Raw genomic sequence first — 21,412 nt, 5'->3', positions numbered from 1 at the left:
TGAAGCCAAAAATGGACAGGTCGTATTGCTGGTTAGTTGCCTAAGAATTTAAGACTTTAAAAAGCATTTACCATATGAGAGAATTATATTAATGATTCTTAAACTTTATTTGAATATCACTTGGTGCATAAACTTGTTTTTTAAATTTTATAGTCCACAAACTTCCTTTAATAATGTATCACTTTAGTCTATTTCGTATATCACATTAAGGAAAAAAAAAAAATGAGTAGCTTACCATTTTTATATTTCAAAAGTAACTCACATGCTTAACACGTAACTAAAATTGACAGAAAAAATGAATGAAATTAACAAAATTAAGTAATACACAAAGTAAAACTTCGTGGACTATAGAATTTAAAAAACAAGTTCATAAACCAAACTGATAGTCTGATACTAAGGGTAAAATTCGAGAACCATTGTTGTCATTGCTCTTATCAAATACAATGCTTCCGAATAGGCAAAATCACATGCATAAGGGACCAAAGTCACATCTACCATCTAAATGAAACATTGTTTTTTATGATTAAAAAAAAAACTGCTTTTATTTTTTACTTTTATGCAATTGGACAAGGACTGATGTTAAAACACTTCAGATATAGCAAACAAAAAACGGCATATCCGGTTAAATACAGCTTGCTCCTGGTAAAAATAGCAATGCTGAGGCATCCATAGCTGCAAAAATAGAGTTGCGAACACCAGCTCCCCTCAATGTCATCACGAATATAACTTATTAAGAAGTTCCAAGAGAAGAACTGCTGCCGAGTCTTTGGCCTTCTTAACACTTGGCATAGGCTCTCCTACACATTCGTCCGTCCATCCCCTGTCACTGGTATTCACACGTACAGCAAATGTGAACCTCTTCGCATGTGCAGGACCACCTTCATTAACACACCTAAAGATGTTGATATATCAAACCTTCGGAAACAATAATAGTAACCAACTAACTTTAAAATGATATCAGAACTAGAGATCTTAAGTTCAAAACCCTACATCTACAACCTCCAGATTTATGATAAATTCTACATACTGGACTCTCTAGTGATAGGGAGTGTTAAAACATAACATCACTGTTGACTCGTCTAGATGTGTTCTTACCGGTAGAACGGCATGGGCCAATTTTTACGCAAGCATATGTCATTTAAGGTTTGTCGGGTAAATGTTTGGCTACCATTCTTCTTCTTCTTCCCATTCTCCTCTTCCTTCTCCTTTGCTTCAGTTGTTTCTTTCTCTTTCAAAGCAGCAAGTGCATTCCTGGCAGCCAGTTTCTGTGCCATCTTCTTTTGGGGATTCTGAGCAATTCCCACTTGGATGCCATCGATGAAGACTTCAACAGTAGCCAAATTGCCACTTCTAGAGGCTTTGTATTCCAAGCCTTCAGCCTGTTGCTGGCATCTTTCTTGCAGCTCACGCACAGGATGCATTGGGAGTGTCTCTGGAGTAACCATTGGGTCCAACAGAGGTTGAAACACCTACAAACATAGAGAGATTGATCGACCAGAAATATTCTGTACCAGTTTTCCCTAATTCATTACCAAAGAAAAGGGAAAAGATAACATGAGAAGAAGCTATATTCCTTGACTGGGGCCTACCTCCCAAACAACTGAAGTATCACGTCCGGCGTCAAGAAAAATGGCTCCAGCAATAGATTCAAAAATGTCACCAAGAACTTTTGGAGCTTTACAATCTCCCAAGCCAAAGGAGTTGAACCCTGGCTGTGATAATTCATCTTGAACTTCCTTCACAAAGTCATGAATCTGTAAACAGAATCCAAAAGGACTACGTTAGGATTAGGCTCCATACTGGCAGCTAACCTGCCAAGTCAGCTCCTCATTCAAGTATGAAAGAACTTAGAAAAAAAAATAGGAATAGGAATAAACTGGAGAACCTGTTTTTCAAGGGCACTCGACCCATGCCGAAGGTGCACATGGAGATTATGTTTTACAGCAACACGTGCAAAATTTTCATTGTTAACAGCAGCAGCTCGCAGGTCAGTCAACCTGCCTGGGGGAAGATTTGTGTATGTGAAGAACAAGTGCTTTGTAATTAGATGATCTAAGACAGCATCACCAACAAACTCCAACCGCTGATAGCAGGATACTCCAGCAGATGGTCGTGAGGCATGGCTAATGGCTTCGAGCAAAAGTCCCCTGTCTTTAAATTTAATTTTCAAAGCACCCTCTAAGGCATCAAAGTTGACACTCCTAAGTACGCTCTCTGGAACACTAGATGGCTTTGTTATGCTCTCTATCTCATCAGGATTGAACTCTACCTCAATTCCAATCCATTTCATGAGATGGTTAACAGCTTTTTTCCCACCTTCTACATAATAAACCCCAATAAGAGCTTCGACAACATCTGCAAGTGTCTTGCTAGAGAGAACTCTATAAGAACTCGAGTCACCCTCAAGCTCACCATCCTCTAATTCATCATCCTCATATCCATCACCAGGGTGGTCCATTTCACATGCAGTCCCATCCTCCTGATCAAACAAGGATGATTCTTCATCCTTTGTATACTCATCAAATACAGGCAACACCCCAGGAGCAGCCCATCGAGATGGAGCAAAGCGATCTGCTTGGATATATGATTGAAGTCCCTTTCTCAATGCATACTGATACAAAACCATGTTACTCACCATTTGTTGCCTCATTCTAGTAAGCTGACCCTCATGTTTCTGAGGGTATTTAAGAAAGAGAAATCGACTAACAACCCATTTCAGGTACGCATCACCCAGAAGCTCGGCTCTTTCATAGCAAAATGTTTCCTGGCATGAAGCAGCAGTCAAGGCTTCCAAGATCTGCAGATAGGCAGCACACATCAATCAAGTATGCCTAATGGCCACTAAAATAAAAAACCTGAGATGATCAAATACCTTTGAAGCAGGGACAGAATAATTTATTATATCTTTAAGTTCAACTGCGAGCAGCATGCTTTCTACCCTTCTCATTATTGAGGGCAATCTCTGGGCTCCACGGACAAGTGATCCAGGCAGTGGGTGTACTAAACAAAGCTCAGGAGGGAGGAAAACATAGTATGTTTTGTCAAGAGTCTCATCAAATTCACCTTCATCTTCTGCATAAAAGCTCCTTTAGCTCCGAAAAAAGGTGAAAACTGTACTAATTTTAAGGGCAAGGATGAGGATAGCGTACCTTCCATGTGTTCAAATCGAGGGGACAGGAGATTCTTACAATACGAGACACCGCGTCCTCTAATTAGAGGTTGTTTCTTATAAATCAACTCAACTCCATACCTGTATAAAAAAAAATCCAATAGCCAAATGCACCCTTTATTGTGCAAGAAGAAAGAAGAAGGCTTCTTCAATCTGTAAGGATTTACAATTATTGTCGCTGGGAAAATTATGGAACATTTTTAATGAATCCATTTTTTCCCACCTGACAATAACAAACTACTTCCTTCACAGATTAAGATTAGGTGGTGTTTGGTTCGTAAAAATGAAAACATTTGCCATTACCAGAAAAGTAAAAATGAAAAATGTTTTCATTTACTTTCTCAAAATTTCTAAAAACATGTTTGGTTGGTAAAACAGAAATCAGTTTCAGAAAATAAAAACTGTAAAAATGCTTTTGGGACTATCTTTCCCAATGTGCAGACGGATTTGACAAGGTCCAATTGAAGCAAACAGTGGATCTTGCTGTCCTTGGTTTGTTAGAATAAGTGGAGCCAGGAACCTCCGAAGCAGAGGAAGAATCTGATTTGAGAGGTATGGGTCTGAGTTGGGAAGCTCCAAGAGGGAGATCTTGGAGACATTGAATTCAAGGAAAACTTGTCGAAGGGGAATATAGGCCACTCATAATTTCAGACCTCAGAGAATTGGATCTCTGTGAAACGAAGAGAAAAAGTAATGAATAGAGAGCGGAGAGAAAGGAGAGAACCAAGAAAGAGAAAGAAAAAGACATGGTTTGGATTTGGGATTAGATCTGAGGGTTAAGGTTTGAAAAAACTCTCGGATATGTGACCATATCTCTGATTTTTTCATTCCAAGAGAGAGAAGATTTAAGGTGTCTGCATTTTCAACTGAAACTCTGTGTTTCCAACTATACTGGAACTATAAAAACTTCTTTTGTGAGTTCCCCAGAAAAAATCTTGTTTTCCTTCTCCATTTTAAAATACAGCTTTCAATTTTACACAACCAAACAAGTTTTCCACCATCTTTTCAGTTTTCACTGAAAAATGAATGCTATTTAGGAACCAAACACAACCATAGCCTTCCTCTTCTTCAAGCACATTATCTAGGGTGCATTGTAGCTATTCATCAGAATTAAGCGATTCCTAGGCTTAGAAGAATAAATCCAAAAAGGCATGATAAAGTAACTAAAGATCAGCCAATCTAGAATGGTATGTGTATCATACTTTTGCTTGTAATAATCAGCATATGAGCTGTACTCCAGAGGACCGAGGTAGCCTTCTTTCCTCGGGAAAGAGTTTTCTGCAGTCATATCATAGCATATTGAATCAACGTAAAACCTCTTCCCTGAGTGAGCAGCTGTCACAATCCTCCCTACCAAATCTTCAACACTGGTACAAGTATCTGCCATCATCAACTTGCCTTTGGGAAAATCCACATGCTTTTGCATTTTGGAGGCATCCCGATCAGGGACCAATCCAGAAGCTTTAACAACATCAAACCGTGCCACAGCTCCTCTGATACCGTAGGTTGGATGGTATTTTTGCCCAAAAGCCATGCCATGACGCAATTTCCCAAAACCATACTCCCTTCTATCTCCACCTAGTGTACGCTCATTTGTGCCAAGATAAACATCTGGTCGAGCTCTTTGAAGGGGATTGTTCCAAGCATCTGCACTAATTATATTTTCAACCAGATCCCAATCAATTTCTTTCATAGGATCTACAAACTTATGGCCAACCACAGGGACAAATAAATAAGCCTTTGCAGGATCCCAAGGAGTGGTGGAAGGTTCAACATCCACGTCCAGTACAATGCTCATTAATCTTACATGAAAGTTTTTAAGGGATGCCAACTGCACACAAGCAGAAATTGAAGTTTTGTTTGAACATCAGTAGCTGAAAATCTAAGCAGTAAATCATTTTTAAAATTAACTATAATCAAGTAGAGTAATCAACTATCAACCTGACTTTCAGTAATATCTATTGAACCCCTGAAGACAAGGGATGCCTTTGTAGTCATGGTTCGAGCAATAAATAGATCCATCGCCATCGATAACACCTATTAACAGCAAAGGAGTGAAAATAAAGAATGGGGGTGGAGAAATTAATACTATACACTTACGCTACAAAAGAAAATAAGGTACCTCTGCATCCAGGCTATTGCCTACTAGAACTGCAAAATCTGAAACTTGAGTCAAGAAAGGATCTTTGGAAGAACCAATGTTTACGCATTTCACAGAATAAATGTAAACATGAAGCAATTTGGAGTCACTGCCACAATCTCTTCCAGATAAGATCCATTCTCCCTGAAATGCCAGAAAGTAAAGTATGAATTCTGTAACACATTCAATTAATAACAAGAAACCTTCAGCCTAGTATCAGAAAATATATATTTTTGGCCAGTAGTATCAGAAAATATTAAACATGAATATACCATGCTACTCTTTCCTACAGAAGTATAATTATTAAGTGTACTGTACAATACAGAATATGACAAAATGTTGCTTATCCCAAACAAAATATGATATACATTTGCAATTCCAAAAGATTATAAATATTTTGTATGTTGGAACTCTATATTGAATGCCTTCCAAGTGATTAAATCTTCTGAACATTATTAAAACATTCATACGTAAAATGAAATTTCTAGAGATTCCTTATTGTCTTTTTGCATCTTCAACACATTTTTCTCCTAAAAAAATGAAGAAGCAAAAAGAAATTTGCTTTAATTCTTCCTTTTAGGAGAAAAAGAATATTTCTTCCTTTACTTACATGTACCCCTTTTAAGTAGTAAATATAATTTGAAATTTATACTTCTATTTTATAAAAATAAAATTTGATATATGTTAGTTATCCTATACGTTTTGACGACAACATAATTAACTCCTTGCTTGACGATTACATCGGATAATTTCCCTAGTTGAAGTTTTTACTTCAAATCAATTAGTACATAGTTCCATGCTTTAGATTGACTTTCAGAATACATATATTTCAATGAACACGAAAACAAGAAAGAGAATTTTATAAGATTTTTGGTAAAAACTTTCGGGAGACAGAACTTACAACCTTAAAGAAAAATTTCCTGTTCCACCTGCCCAAAGATCAGCAAAGGCAATTCAAAGCATATGACATGCAGGGTGAACTAACCTGGAGAATATTAGCTACGCCTTCGGGATAGAACTCTCTGTGCCTAGCAGTCCCAGGAAGTGGATCTCCTTCATCATTCTGGTCAACCTGCTCTTTCTCTTCCCGACTTCCCTTGTCTGGCAAGAGCATGTCAGTAAATGCTCCCATCTCATGGAGTTTCTTGCAAGCAGCCAAACAAACAGCCTGCAAAATAAGGAAAAGATAAACTGACATCCTTGAATTCTGTGTGAAGGTATGATGATCGTAAAACAACAAAAGCATGCCTGTTGTGCAAGGTGTGGTGAACTGCACACGGGACCCTCAAGTGTCTCAAATGGTGCATTACAAGGGAGTTGAAGCTTGCATGAATATTCAGTGGGACCTTCTGGCTTCTCATGCTGCATCAGACCAAACTCAGGACGAAGTCTTGAGTACCTGAATAATGGATGTAAGCTGGAAAAATCAGGAATATGAACCTACAACTCTTATATGTAGCTAAAAACATTAATCTGATGATAGAAGCACCTGTCACTGGGAAGCTGAGAGCAGTAGAAATGGATGAGTCCAACAGCAGAATTTAAGCTCACAACAGCACCGGTTGACTCCACCTTGTAAACTGTACCTGGTGTTGTATCCACTGAAATTAACCTTGAAATATCCTTCAGATGACTCAGGTCAGTTCTCTCTATTGCTTCTCTCCGTAAAGTCTCCTCACTATTCCTAGCATTCCTTAAGAATGCTTCATGGGACAGATTCCCCCTACGAGCACCCAAAGAAATAAAAACAGTTTGGAATATGTTATTAGATGAAAGACAATGAACAGAAGTTATAATTACTGCTAACACATTAGAAAAGAATAAATATGAGTACAATGTGACAAATCCTAAACCATAAAAAAACACTTAAATTTAAGTAATTTTATCCATTTTTATTTGAAAATCATAAACCGATCATTGTGGCCTCAATTAATGCTGACATAGAGCCCAATGCAACTAAGTACCTCTCCACCATCAAGATGTAATCTGACCCAGGTTTCCTAGCACGGCCCCTAGACTGAATGTAAGCCAAAACAGTTTTTGCAAGGTCAAAGCGAATAACAACATTGCATTGCCGAATATCAAGTCCTTCCTCAGCAACACTAGTGGCAACTAACAATGTCACCTACAAAGAAGTACAAGAAATTTGTAGATGAGAGAACATCTAACCATGAAGATTTTTCCTTCATTCAATTAAGTCGGTAAGCATGGCATTTATACATACACGACCATCCCGGAATTTGGCAATTGTGTCCTGCATTTGGCAACTTCGCATTTCCTGACTATTGTTGTGGCCGATCAAGCTAGCACACTCAATAAAACCTAAAGATGGAAGCTCTGCGAAAACCTGCATACATGGAAGAAATATATGGTGAGGAACTCAAAATAGCATGAGGAACTCAAAATAGCATATAATCAATGAAGACAGAGAAACAATATCTTTTTAAGAAACAATATCTATTAGCAAATACAACCTTAGGAAGGACTAAAGCAGACACAACTCGCTCCACAAAGATGATTGCACGAAAATCTTCTGTATGCTGATACTTAAGAAGTATTTTAATCAGTGACTGCACTTTTGGGGTCACCTTACCATCAGCTACAGCAGCTCCTATTATCACATCTACATGCTCCCCACCAGAGACAACTGCACCACACAAGCAGAATGCTTTAGAAGAATGTCAATAAAATGAGCCAGTTACCTAAGGGAATTTATGATGACGAGCATGCTTGACACAAAAAGGCAACGCCAATGCATGATGTTTGTGGGTAAGTTGAGTAACCCTGGAACATATAGAAGGCTCATCCAGGTCAAGTAAATTTTCCCTTGAATGTTTTACTTTACATGGTAAAAGAAGACTCATTTATACATGATAGTCAATGATATGGGCATTTCATGAGCAGAATAATTGTAGCAAACACTCTTGCATTGAAACAGTTCGGGATATAATCCAACTTTCATGCATACATAATTATTTTCCATATTCTAACATTCCCTACTCCAAGTTTCACCAATGACTATAATTTTCTTCTTTAAATAGTGAAAAACAAATTTCCTAAACTTTTTATTTGTCACAGTTCAGCATGAATTTTTTTTGGCAGCTAGCAGAATTTAATTTTCTTAATACTTAAAACACATAAACAAAAGTCAACAACCAGACTAACCATGACTATCAGGTAGTTCGCCTTCCTCAATCTCATCAGGGTCATTTCCATCACAAGAAACGCCACTCTCTGGATCTGCTACTTTTGTTTCCTTGTCAGAAACCGCTCCCTCTGATAGCTGGCATTGTAAGAGAGATACAACTTTGCTCAGGTAGGATTCTTGAAACTTGACATCAAGCTGGTAGTTTGCCCTCTCATCATTTTGTAAGGCTGTCAAGAAAGATTGTGCAACCTGTGAAAGAAATGAACTGAGCAATAGTATCCCAAATGCTTATATAGGTTACAAACACACACACAGTAAAGCACTATAAAACAACTGGTACCTTGTAAGCACACCACTGACCCAGTTCACCAAGTGCATAATTGATAGCCCTCAACTTTTGAATTAAGTTAACAGCCCCATCACTTTCTGTTCTTTCTGAAACACCATAAACTTGGCGCAGCTCTTCCTTGGCCCCAGCATCTCTAGCTCCCATAAACTGCCATTTACTTCTTCTAGAGCTGGATTTTGCAGCTTCTTCAACTTCCGCTTCCATTTGTTTTAGCTGCTCATGAAGGGACCATAAGCTGGCTGCTTTGTCATACTCCACCACAATTTCTGAGGGCATTGGAACATGCTTTTCCATCTCCTTACGATCCTTTATGGTACAGACAATGGAATCGAGTTTACTTTCAAGATTACGAATCTTTATTGCACAATCTATTTGGCTGGAAACACCTGAATAGAACATAATCATAAGCAGCAGAAATATGCTGTGATTCAAATAATTTCTGTGAAAAAGCAAGAGTTGAATCTAAGATGCTCATCTTGAGTAATGTCACAAATTGAAAAAAAAAAAATACCTTTCAAGTTAACAGGAGAAGCAGTCATTCCAAATACAGACGGTCTCTTCTCCTTTGGGGTTGTATGATAGAACTCAGACATCACTAAAGAATATGGATGTTTCTTCACAGCGTGATGACACTCATCAAGAATCAAGAGATTGATTGATTCCATTTTTATAATGCTGTGCCTCAGAATGTTCAAAAGAATTTGAGCTGTCATTACTAGAACCTGCAGGGCAAAATATCAAATAGTAATGGAGGAGACTGAGCACGAACCATCCTAAGCTACAGGATCAATAATGGGAATAGAGTTACATATCGACCTTCTATTCTTGATACAGTAATGTTCTGAACGGGAAACCCGTAGGATTTTTTGGGGAGTGAGCATTGAGTTTTACAGATTAAGGCTACTGTTTAAGGATTTTTATACTTCTGGACGAATTCTTGCTCTTCTCCTTTCTGTTTTAGATTTCCTCTTTTTCCTTTACATTTGTAATTGTGTACACTGCCAGTGTATTGTTTAGAGTCTTTCTGGCATCCCCCCACCCCCCCAAATAATACTATAACTTAAATGCCAATGTGCACTAGACACATAAGAGGACAACAGTGCAGATGAAAATTAGATGACGAAAGCTAATGTTAAGTAAAAAAAATAAAATATATAGATATACATAGAATTCATGAAGGGAAGCTGAACAAAGTAATAGAAAGTAAAATGATACCCGACAAAGATTTAATAAATTCATCATTGGAAGTGAGAGTGTCCAGAACACGAGAAGAGTAGCAAAATATACAGGTGAATCATATGTTCTAATAAGAAAAATTGTAAGATCTACCTGTTTTGTGTCAAATTCACGCTGCCATCTTCGGGTGTCCCAGAAATCTTGACCCATCTCACCACAATAATGGCCCACTTGGTAATGAGTTCGCTCCCGAATGACTTCTGCTTGCTGAAATTGGACAAGCAAAAAAATGAGCATAAACTCAGAATTTGCAAATTGCAATGAATGGACACCACAGAAAGTAACGTTTTGAAACAGAAGAGACTCCAAACCTACACATACATTACCTGATAAACAAGAGGAACTTTAGGAACTAGAAATACAGAGAGCATCTTCTTGTTTTGCTTTTGCAAATCATTGCAAACACTTCGGATGAGGAGAACGGCAATGAGTGTCTTCCCAGCCCCTGTCTCAAGAAAAGCTATTGTATTTCTCTTCTTTGCCTGTTCGAGAACATCCAATTGATACTTCCGGGCTCGTTCCTCAGGGATTTTTTCTTTCAGCTCTTCGGGTTTCTTCTCAGTCTTTCCATTGCATTCCTGGTTTTTGTCATTGGCTACCTTCCCCTCTTTGTTGTGATCAGGTTCATAAGTTCCTATCCTGAAAACAAGCTCATTTGAGCCCAACTTATCCCTCTCCCAATAACCCTTTGCTTCCCTATCTCTACCATCCCTCCTATTACTACCAAAATTCTCTCTTCTCCTAGAGCGATCTCTGTCTCTATCCCTCCGATCAATGTCATCCCGATCACGGGGCCTCTTCCTACTAGAACACTTCTCCCTTGGCTGATATTGCGCTCTGCCTGAACAATACCTCTCATTCTTACCATTATCAACTGCAACCCTCTTGGGGCATCTCTCTTCACCGCCCATCATATCTCTTCCCCTCACAACCCCATTGCCCCTCCCATTCTCGTGCTTTTGAAAACCATTTTGGTGACCCTTAGGAGCAGAAGCTGGCAGTCTACCTTCTCCATTAGCAGCTTCGAAATTCCGAGCACAACTTTGAACATTGTGCCCAATTGAGCCATCAACAACCTGCATCGCCTTCGAAACCCCAGATGGCTCAATCTGAAAGCAAACCTCCCCGGTGCCATTGGTAAAGCCATTGGCATTGGCATTCGCATCAACTGCGCCGGGGAGGCCAGCTCCATTTTTGATACTGTCAAGAATGTGATCAATTCCACCAAAGAAATCGCCCCCCAAACCATCCTCCTCTTGATTGCAGCCGTTGCTGCTGTTAACCAACACAGGAGGACCAATGGGAGCTTCTCCGAAATCCACGAAATCGGCAATGACATCGCACGGTATGTCCTCACAAGCATCGAGCCAGTAAGACGGACGAGTTGCCGCTTCGCCATTCGCCCCATTACCAGGGTCCCCTGAAACCCTAGACGAGTCTTCCTCCATGCTAAGCTTACAGCTGCTATGCTATATCTAAATGTATATTAATATATATATGTATAACAAACTATATAGTAAATTGCAATTTTCTTTTCAATATCCAATAAAGAATAATCAAAATCTAAAATTAGCTGAAACCCAAGCTCAACAAAACAACAAACAACAACAATTCAATAGAAAGATAAAGTCTTTCTGGTGAGAGAGAGAGAGAGGGAGAGAGTAAGAGAGGAGTGGATAGACCGTACGGAGACGCAGAATGAATGATAATCCAAAAACACGATGAAGGTGTTTCTTTAAAAGGGGAACCCTAATTAACTAAGACCATGACCAAGACCATTTTTTTTTTTTTGGGTTTTTTTTTCTTTCTTTCTGAGATTCCACGGTCTATCTACGCCTATTCTGCTCTCTATCTCTCTCCTATTCTCCTTCTTCTTCTTCTCTGCCTCTTTGACCAGAGACCCCCTCACGCGTGCACCGTGCTCTCTCGCTCTCGATTCCTTGCTGCTTTCAGAGAGAGAAATGGAGAGAGAGAGCAGAGAGAGTAGACACAGACAGACACACACAGAGCAAACAATGTAAAACACTTTTCGCCTTTCCCAACTTACCCACTTGCCCTTTCCATACTTGTCCGAAATTACCTTTTAGCCCCTCGTCCTTTGTCGTCAACGTAACTTGAAACACAAGCCAACAAACGCAACACAAGCACACGGTAGTTCAGTACTGAGTTCTGTTCCATTTCGTATGGGGCAGGCCAATGGAGACCCGCCACGTGCTCGCTGGACGTTGTTCTGATTCGGATTTTTTTTATTGGGGGACACGATTCGGTTGGGGCACACCTACTTTCAACTACTTTGTACTAATTTTGTAGTAGTAGTTGGACTGTGGGATTGAAAAAATTATTCTGTAAGTGTATAACACTATAATCTGATCTATATTGTGTGACACAGTGTAATTAATTTAATATATTATAATATAAATAAATATTATTAATATTATATTATATTAATATAAATTTATTATTTACGTTAAATTAATTATATAACGTACACCCAATATTTACGTGAAATCCACCCGAAAATTGAGGCCCAAGAGTGGACTCGGGAAAAGCGAAGCTCTACAACCGCACAGTCCTTTCCGGAGTCAAACCAGATTTGGACTTAGCGGACCGTCGATAGGATTATTCTGGAAGAGAGTGGGGGTGATGGGAATAATTCCCCAAATCAGATCAGACTGAATATTTTTACCCAAAAAGAAAAAGATTTTTTTCTTTCTGTGGGACCCCTAATTATGACTGGTCGTGGGCTGGGCTCTCAATGGGATTACAAAGTGCTATCCAGGAATATCTCCTCATATCTTTTATGGTTGATTATTACCCTCGGACATTATTGTGATTCCCTATTAATTTCCTTCTTTTTTTGTGGAAATTTCATACTAATTTCCTTTCTCTTTTGGTAATTTTATACTAATTTCCTTTTTCTTATACCAATTCCATGTTTATTGTTTAATGTTACGGTCTACCTTTTTTTTTTGTGTAGCCTTGTTATTCTTAATAATGTCATTAAATAAGACATACTTACTTCTTAATTGATATATGAATTTTAAAAAGTGACATAGAATTACTATATTATTTTTTTCAAAATAACAAGTTTACTTTAAAACGAACACGTTATACGTTGGAGTTTGGATTCTTTGTTTGTATAATTTATACTTGTCTTTTATTCTAACCTTTTTATTATGAATCCAACGATTCTCATGCTTTTATTTTTGTTATTAAAATAATAAACTATTAAAGAAAATTTTGAGATTTATGATTGACGGCCTTAGTCAAAAGCTAAGTATAAACAAGACAAGTATAAAAGTTATGTCATTGCACATGTTACTTTGACTCCATATTGATTACAGCATGTAGTTATATGGCATGAAGAATTTGGTGGGATTTGTTTAATAATCTTCATGCTGTATTTGTTAAAGGTGAGCATTCAATGTGCAAGAAGGAATGGAAAAACACTGCATTCTCCTGCAATGATCAAAGAATATACGGTCTAGTTGAAAATGCAAATGAAAAGGAATAAAATAATGCCAAAGTGTAGTTGGAAGGTAAGAATATTTATAGCCTTCAACCAACCAAGTTATGTGAAGAAGTAAAAGAATCAATTAATTACTAAAGCCCTATACATTCCACTACCAAAATTGCTTCTGGACAACAACAACAAAAAACAAGATTATTTCTTACCAAAATCAAGATTAAAACACTATTATATCCATAGTCTACACTCTTTGTGTTGTGGAAGGGTGTTTAAATCTTTTTCTTTTGGCCAATGGTGTTTAAGTCTTTTTCTATTGGTCAAGGGTGTTTAAGTCTTTTCCTCACCCTTCACATTCCAGCACACTCATTTTATTCACACACTATCAGCCAGGCTTTGATCCATGAATTATAATTCCCCCGTATGCAGATGCTCTCTTGACCGGCCCAAAATCTTTCTTTTGGGACTCAAATCCTTTGCCAATTGTTTGATAATGGGCCTAACATGAGCTGAGAATATATGGAACTTTCTTTTAGATCCCGATAATATATGGAACTTTTTATACCGAAACCCATTCACTTGGGGGAGAAAAATAAATAAAAAATAAAGAAAGACGGTCACTTCATTCAACCTTTTTTTTTTTTTTTTTTTCACAAAATTTTGTAGGCAACACATGGAAATACCATTATCCCTCCCACATTATCTCTGATTCTCTCATTCACCTTTGTATTTCTGCCTCACCCAAAGGCCAAAACCCGGCCACCACAAAACACTCAAGTTGCCACCACCCACACCACTCCAATCATAAAAAGACCCCATCTCTGCATTTCCTTAACATCCTTTTTTTTTTTTTGGCCAAGACCTTAACATCCTTAATTACATCCAAACAAGCTTAATTACCAAAACCCTCTATCACTCAAATCATATAATTAGATCCAATTAATAACAAGAGTTCCATAATTAATATCAAGACTGCATCCAATCGAACTTAGCAAAAGAGAAACGAAAAAAAAGCTCTTAAAACGAAATGAAAATAAAAAGTTGGGTTGGTGGATATTGGAAATCCTTTGATTTTATCTGGTTTTCTAGTTGAAAATTAATGAACTCTAAGATGACAAGATGAAGTAGTACTACTGAGAGACTTTGATGCAACCACAAGTACATTATTTATTACACATGTATTGTCAAAGGCTCCTCAGAAATCAAATTGGTGATCTTTATCATCAGTACAGACATCAACCAATTGCATGCCCCACATGCATCCAACACTACCCCGGCCCTCCAACCCACTACTTTTCAAAATTCCCTATATGTGGATGATGAATGTTTTGACATATTTAACGGAAATTCTTTATTAATTGAGTCAAATAGTAAATTATAATCCTAAATGAAATCGGAATTCTCAACTGTGACACTACTACACTAGGTATACTTGTAGTCATTTGGTTAAAACTTTCTTTATTATTTATTATTTATATAAATATATACTCAGTAACAATTTCCATAATGGGAGATCGAGTTGAATTATCAGGTGGCCAGCACAGTCCACATTCAGTTGTACTACTGCAAGTAATTAATTTGCAACCCACATAATACATATTGAATTTTCTGCAAGTACCCAAAATTAGACTTAAGATCATGTGTGTGTTAAAAGAAATGCAAAGAAACTAAGGTGATTATGATCAGGAATATGATCGAGAATGTGGTGGTGTTCAAAAATTTGTACGTACATGATATATCGATCATGTTCCCTACAGGCTACAAGTGCTGCTTACAATAATTTGTTAACTATATATAGACCTATATATTCATTCATTGATATTATGCGTGATTTTTTACCCATGCCATTTATTGGGATCCACATGCATTTACTAGCATTATAATGCAAATGCTTGGACCACTGCAGCTAAGCTAACATAATAGAGCTGATCGATATCATTTCATGATGTGCATCTTTAACTTAGCCATCTCGGAAAAATATATAGGATACCAAGTAGGAACTATAATAGCTGAGCTAGCTAAGGCGCTATATATATATATATTATAAGGCTCTTTTTATTGAGATATATATCTCAACTTATTTATGTTGAGGTATACTTTATTAGGGCCCACACAAGTCATTTTGTGTTGATCCAAACCTTTTATTTTTTACATATTCATTGATAGATCATCTTTGCAAAAAATCACTCAAATCAGAAATCATTTGTCTATCTAACTTTGATCTAATAAATGGACGAACAAAATATTTTCGATGAAACCGTCCATTTGTTTTATCAAAGTTAGATAGACAAATGATTTCCGATTTGACTAATTTTTTGCAAGGATGATCTATCAATGAAGATGATCCTTGCGAACTGTTAAGATCGACACAAAACGACTCGTGTGGGCTCCAACAAAGTCATACTTCAACATAACTAAGTTGAGGTATACCTCAATAAAAGGAGCCTATATATATACATGTTCATTGATATATATACATTGTAGTGCATGTGGAGGGCATCTTCATATATACATGATATATGTTGTTCTTTACCGGAATTAATTTGTCACTTGTATATGTTTAATTTCCACATGCATATATACGGATGTACTAATAATAAATTATACATATATACACGTTTGTAGCATTGACCAAATATGGATGGTGAAAGAAAGAGTTAATTATATTTACATCTCTTGAGGTTTATCGTCTTTTCATATATATCCTATTGAGTTTCAAAAATTATACATACACCCCCTGAAGTTTCAAAACTATTGCATATAAACCCCCTACAAGAGAAAAAAATAAATAAACAAAAAAAAAATATTTGTATTGAGATTGGATCTTACACGTTGAATAATCTTGTTATGTCATTTCAACCTTAGCATGCATTTTTGCATAATTTTTCATCATTTTTCATTTCACTATAGGAGGTTATATGCAACATTTTTGAAACTTTAGGGGGTGTATGTGTAATTGTTGAAACCTCATAAGGTGTATGTGAAAAGACGATAAATTTTAGGGAGTGTAAGTGTAAGTGTAATTAACTCGTGAAAGAAATGAGTTCAAATGCTTTTGTTTATATTTTCAAAAAAAATACCAAATCATTGAATTCAAAAACCGCGCAACTGACCAAAAAGAGGTGTCCAAGAATTGATTTACACCCACAAGTCCACAACTAACGTCATGCTTAACTTGATGGGATTAGAAGAGAGTCAAGAGACACATAGCAGGTAAATTAAATTTAAAGCCAATACAAATCTCTTATTGATGTATAGATGAAATAAATTAGTAGCACTTTTTGTGTGGGAATGAAGTTATATTAATCATTGAATTTATATTACATGGTTAGAAAGGAAAGAAATAAACACAAGATAATCTCGGAATATCCATGGATATATCATATATACATATCAATTGTTTATCTACCATACGTCTAGACGTTTCGTAGCGATGGGATAAACTTGATTGGCAAGAGCAGCCAATTGATTAGTGCTTCATCTTTATATGATTGCGTAGAATGAGTGCACATGTTTATTGCGCACAATTCAAAAATTAAAACTTGAACTCTCAGTTCTAAAATAGATAATTCATTGAGGCATCCATCCCAAAATTAATAGGAGGAGTAATTCAAACTATTTTAAACCACTATGTAAGACTTTACATTTTTCAATGTGAAATCTTTTTCTTAACACGCTCCTGCACGTATGACATCACTCAAACCTAACACATGGATAGTTCATATTGTGTGACGTAGGAGCACGTGTGGCCGTTGGGCCTAACACGTAAATAGCCTGCTCTGATACTATGAAAAAATTTAGCCATCCATCCCAAAACTAATTGGCAATGAAATGAGTAGCTCAAATTCTTATAAATTATTATGCAATGCTTCACATTTTCAACGTGAGATATTTCTCTTAACAGAGAATTAGACAAAACTTTAAGCTATCAATTGATCAGTCCTTTATGGGTGATCAACATGATACACCTTAAGATTTTGGAAGGCTAATAAAAATGAGACTTCTAAGAATTAGCTAGCTAGGTATTCGTGTAGTTGGACATGCACTCTTTGAATATTGGAGCTATTCTTCTTTTTGGATTCAAGTTTAAAAGAATTTTATGTACGGGACTACAAAAATTTGAAGGCCTTTTATATTTGGAAGTTCAAAACCAATGCCCTGATAGACTATGGCAAAGGCCGGCCTTGGCTCGACGTGATATTCAATACTAGAGATCGAATTAATTGGTTTCCTTTTAACTAATTATCTATACAGTGCACTAGTGCAGAAGTACTGTATATGTATATATGTATAAAGTGAGTAGGTACGTTCGAATAAAGAAACTAAAGGTAAGCATGGGTCTTATTAGGATCACAGGTTGGCAGATAGTGCTATAATAACTTTGCTCGTATATAATAGTTAATTGTGAGGATATATTAATATAGGTAGCTAATAGCTATGAGTCCAAGCATGCCCTAGCTAGCTAGTAGGGGCCATGTTGTGTAAATGGCGCAATGAAGTGGGACAGCGACTTAACAGCCAGCCCTGCAGGGAGGGCTGAGAGAAGAGTCCCAACGGTTTCTCAGAAAGGCATCAATATATAGCTACCTAGCAATATATATAGCATTATAATTAGTAGTACCGTGGTGACTCTTTGTGGGTTAACAACTTACTTTGTACGAGCTCCTTCGCTCACTCGTTCGATCGATCTGCTGCAGCTGCTGCTCGATCACCGAGCTGCCGGCAATACTTATAAATGCAACCTCTACAATGGACCGATCGATCTGTTTCACTGTTTTCAGTATTTCGATCTAAAAGAATTATTTGGGTAATCTCGCCTCATCTAGCTCCATTAAAGTCACTTGAGCTCTGTTGGTTGGATTCGATTGTGTCCCCCCTTCCCTTACATATATGGCCCCACTATATATACGCATATATATACACATGGTGACATGGTGTCTCCCATTAACCAATATATATTTTTTATTCTTTTTTTGATACAGCTTGCTAGCTATTATCCTCTAGCTTCAAATTCCTAGTCATACCTAGTCGACTCTTGGGCCATTAGTTCAGTTGCCATCATCATCATCGTATGGAATATGTAATATTATGAGTACTCATATATTCCATATGATATTTGTATGTTTTTTTCTTTTGGTGTAATTGATATGGATGTACGCCAAAAAAACGGCTTCTTATTAGTAATTAAGGATGGAGGCACTACAAGAAAAATATATTTGGGCGACGAACATATATTCGTCGCCCAAAGAAATTTAGGGCGACGAACAAGAAATTTTGTCGCTCAAAGTCATAAAGGTTTGGGCGACGAACATGTTCGTCGCCCAAAGTTACTTTGGGCGACGAATCATAAGTTCCTCGCCCAAAGTAACTTTGGGCGACGAAATGAATTCGTCGCCTAAACATTAAAAACAAACAATTAATTGGGAAATACTTTGGGCGAGGAATATACATGTTCGTCGCCCAAAGTGCCTTTGGGCGAGGAACAGGAAAATTTGTCGCCCAAACTTACTTTGGGTGACAAAATATTTCCTCGCCCAAACTATGTTTGGGCGAGGAATATACATTTCGTCGCCCAAAGGCATTTTGGGTGACGAAATTATCTTCGTCGCCCAAACATAGTTTGGGCGAGGAACATGTTCGTCACCCAAAGGATCATCCTGTTTTGTAATAATGGTTTGGGCGAGGAATCTCACAATTCGTCGCCCAAAGTTAGTTTGGGCGACGAAATTTTATATTCCTCGCCCAAGATCACTTTGGGCGACGAAATTTGTAGTTCCTCGCCCAAAGTAAAAATATTTTTTTGTTTACAATTTTATATATGTAATAGCATACTATACGATTGTATTTCCAAAGATCATAACCATTCAGTTTTTAATTCCCCACTTAAGGATCATCCATGCAAAAAATTAGCTCAATCGGAGATGTAGAAGTTAGGTAACGGTGGTTGAACTTATGAACGATTGTAAATTTTGTAATACGAATCGAAGTATGAGATGAATTCCGATTTAGCCGATTTTTTGCAGGGATGATCTTCCAGTATAAACGAATAGAATGAACGGTTCCGATCGTTAAAATCACATTGTAGTCTTCACAAATTGTTGAATCACCAAAATTTCTACCCAAAAGTTAATATAATTATACTCTTCAAGTGTATTTGTATGTAGAAGATCACTTTTGTATTGTGTTTTTAACGATCCGAACCGATCATTCCTTAGTGCCTCACTGAAGGATCATCTATGCAAAAAATTAGCTCAATCGGAGATGTAGAAGTTAGGTAACGGTGGTTGAACTTATGAACGATTGTAAATTTTGTAATACGAATCGAAGTATGAGATGAATTCCGATTTAGCCGATTTTTTGCAGGGATGATCTTCCAGTATAAACGAATAGAATGAACGGTTCCGATCGTTAAAATCACATTGTAGTCTTCACAAATTGTTGAATCACCAAAATTTCTACCCAAAAGTTAATATAATTATACTCTTTAAGTGTATTTGTATGTAGAAGATCATTTTTGTATTGTGTTTTTAACGATCCGAACCGATCATTCCTTAGTGCCTCACTTAAGGATCATCTATGCAAAAAATTAGCTCAATCGGAGATGTAGAAGTTAGGTAACGGTGGTTGAACTTATGAACGATTGTAAATTTTGTAATACGAATCGAAGTATGAGATGAATTCCGATTTAGCCGATTTTTTGCAGGGATGATCTTCCAGTATAAACGAATAGAATGAACGGTTCCGATCGTTAAAATCACATTGTAGTCTTCACAAATTGTTGAATCACCAAAATTTCTACCCAAAAGTTAATATAATTATACTCTTTAAGTGTATTTGTATGTAGAAGATCATTTTTGTATTGTGTTTTTAACGATCCGAACCGATCATTCCTTAGTGCCTCACTCAAAGATCATCCATGCAAAAAATTAACTCAATTGGAGATGTAGAAGTTAGGTTTAGCATTTAGGATGTATGAACGATCTTGATTCTTATAATAATAATCGAACGGGTAGATGAACTCCGATTGAGCCGATTTTTTCCAGGGTTGATCTTTGAGTATGAACATATATGAAGAATGGCTCTGATTGTGATAATCACGTTGTGGTCTTCACAATTATTGAAGCTACAAGGTTTTAACGAAAGAGTTAATATAATTTTAGTCTTCAAATGCAAAAATCACTGATTTATATGTAGAACCTTATATGTCGATTGTGTTTTTAACGATCTGAACCGTTCATTTATTAGTTTGTCACTCAAAGATCATTCCTCTAAAATATTAGGTCAATTGGAGATCTAGAAGTTTGGTATTGGAGCTCGAACGTATGAACGATTATGGTTCATAAAAAAATTTCAACTTTGGGCGACGAAATGTAGCTTTAGGCGACGGAACAATGCGTCGCCCAAAGTCTGAAATTATGGCGGGATTAAACGGTGCCCTAAAGTCAACAACTTTGGGCGACGAACGTGTTGATTCGTCGCCCAAAGTGACTTTAGGCGAGGAATTAACAAGTTCGTCGCCCAAAGTCACTTTGGGCGACGAATTTATGTTCGTCGCTTTAATATACTTTGGGGCGACGAACAAGCATTCGTCGCCCAAAGTGACTTTGGGCGACGAACTTGTTAATTCCTCGCCTAAAGTCACTTTGGGCGACGAATGCTTGTTCGTCGCCCAAAGTCTTTAGATTTATACCCATTTCTGGTTCACTTCAGTCTGCTCGATCACTCACTCACCTCACCCAGCTCGCAGCGCCTCCTCCCTTCCCTCAGCTCTCACTCCCTCCTCCTCCTCCTCCTCCTCGTCCTCCTCCTCCCTCCGCCTCCTCCTCCTCCTCCCTCCTTCCCCGAAACCCCGAAACCCAAAACCTCCTTTAGTTTATTTTACCCCCGAAACCCAAAACCGCCCC

General features: G+C 37.4%; 1 protein-coding gene across 3 annotated transcripts; it reads right to left on the bottom strand.

The window, feature by feature from the left end:
- Positions 1-370: 370 nt before the first annotated feature.
- DCL1 (dicer-like 1) lies at positions 371-12,031 on the bottom strand. Of its 3 annotated transcripts, none has more exons than XM_086238459.1 (20): positions 10,369-12,031; positions 10,136-10,249; positions 9,318-9,528; positions 8,798-9,192; positions 8,475-8,706; positions 7,784-7,956; positions 7,534-7,656; positions 7,274-7,434; positions 6,799-7,032; positions 6,558-6,708; positions 6,295-6,477; positions 5,292-5,453; positions 5,111-5,206; positions 4,372-5,000; positions 3,150-3,250; positions 2,873-3,072; positions 1,886-2,797; positions 1,590-1,754; positions 1,096-1,469; positions 371-892 (listed from the first exon to the last, which is right to left on the bottom strand). In XM_086238459.1, exons 1-20 carry the CDS (start codon positions 11,488-11,490, stop codon positions 715-717), a joined length of 5,916 nt encoding a protein of 1,971 aa, XP_086094585.1. In that variant the 5' UTR covers positions 11,491-12,031; the 3' UTR covers positions 371-714. The 3 variants fall into 3 exon arrangements, with proteins under 3 accessions (XP_086094585.1, XP_086094587.1, XP_086094586.1); XM_086238461.1 differs by having other exon boundaries at positions 371-878; XM_086238460.1 differs by having other exon boundaries at positions 2,873-3,069.
- Positions 12,032-21,412: the final 9,381 nt, after the last annotated feature.

This window comes from Dryas octopetala, chromosome 3, assembly GCF_963921425.1.
Source record: "Dryas octopetala chromosome 3, drDryOcto1.1, whole genome shotgun sequence".
In the NCBI taxonomy this organism is placed as follows: domain Eukaryota; kingdom Viridiplantae; phylum Streptophyta; class Magnoliopsida; order Rosales; family Rosaceae; genus Dryas; species Dryas octopetala.
The sequence above is the reverse complement of the archived record's forward strand: the minus strand, read 5'-3'. Positions and strand labels throughout refer to the sequence as shown.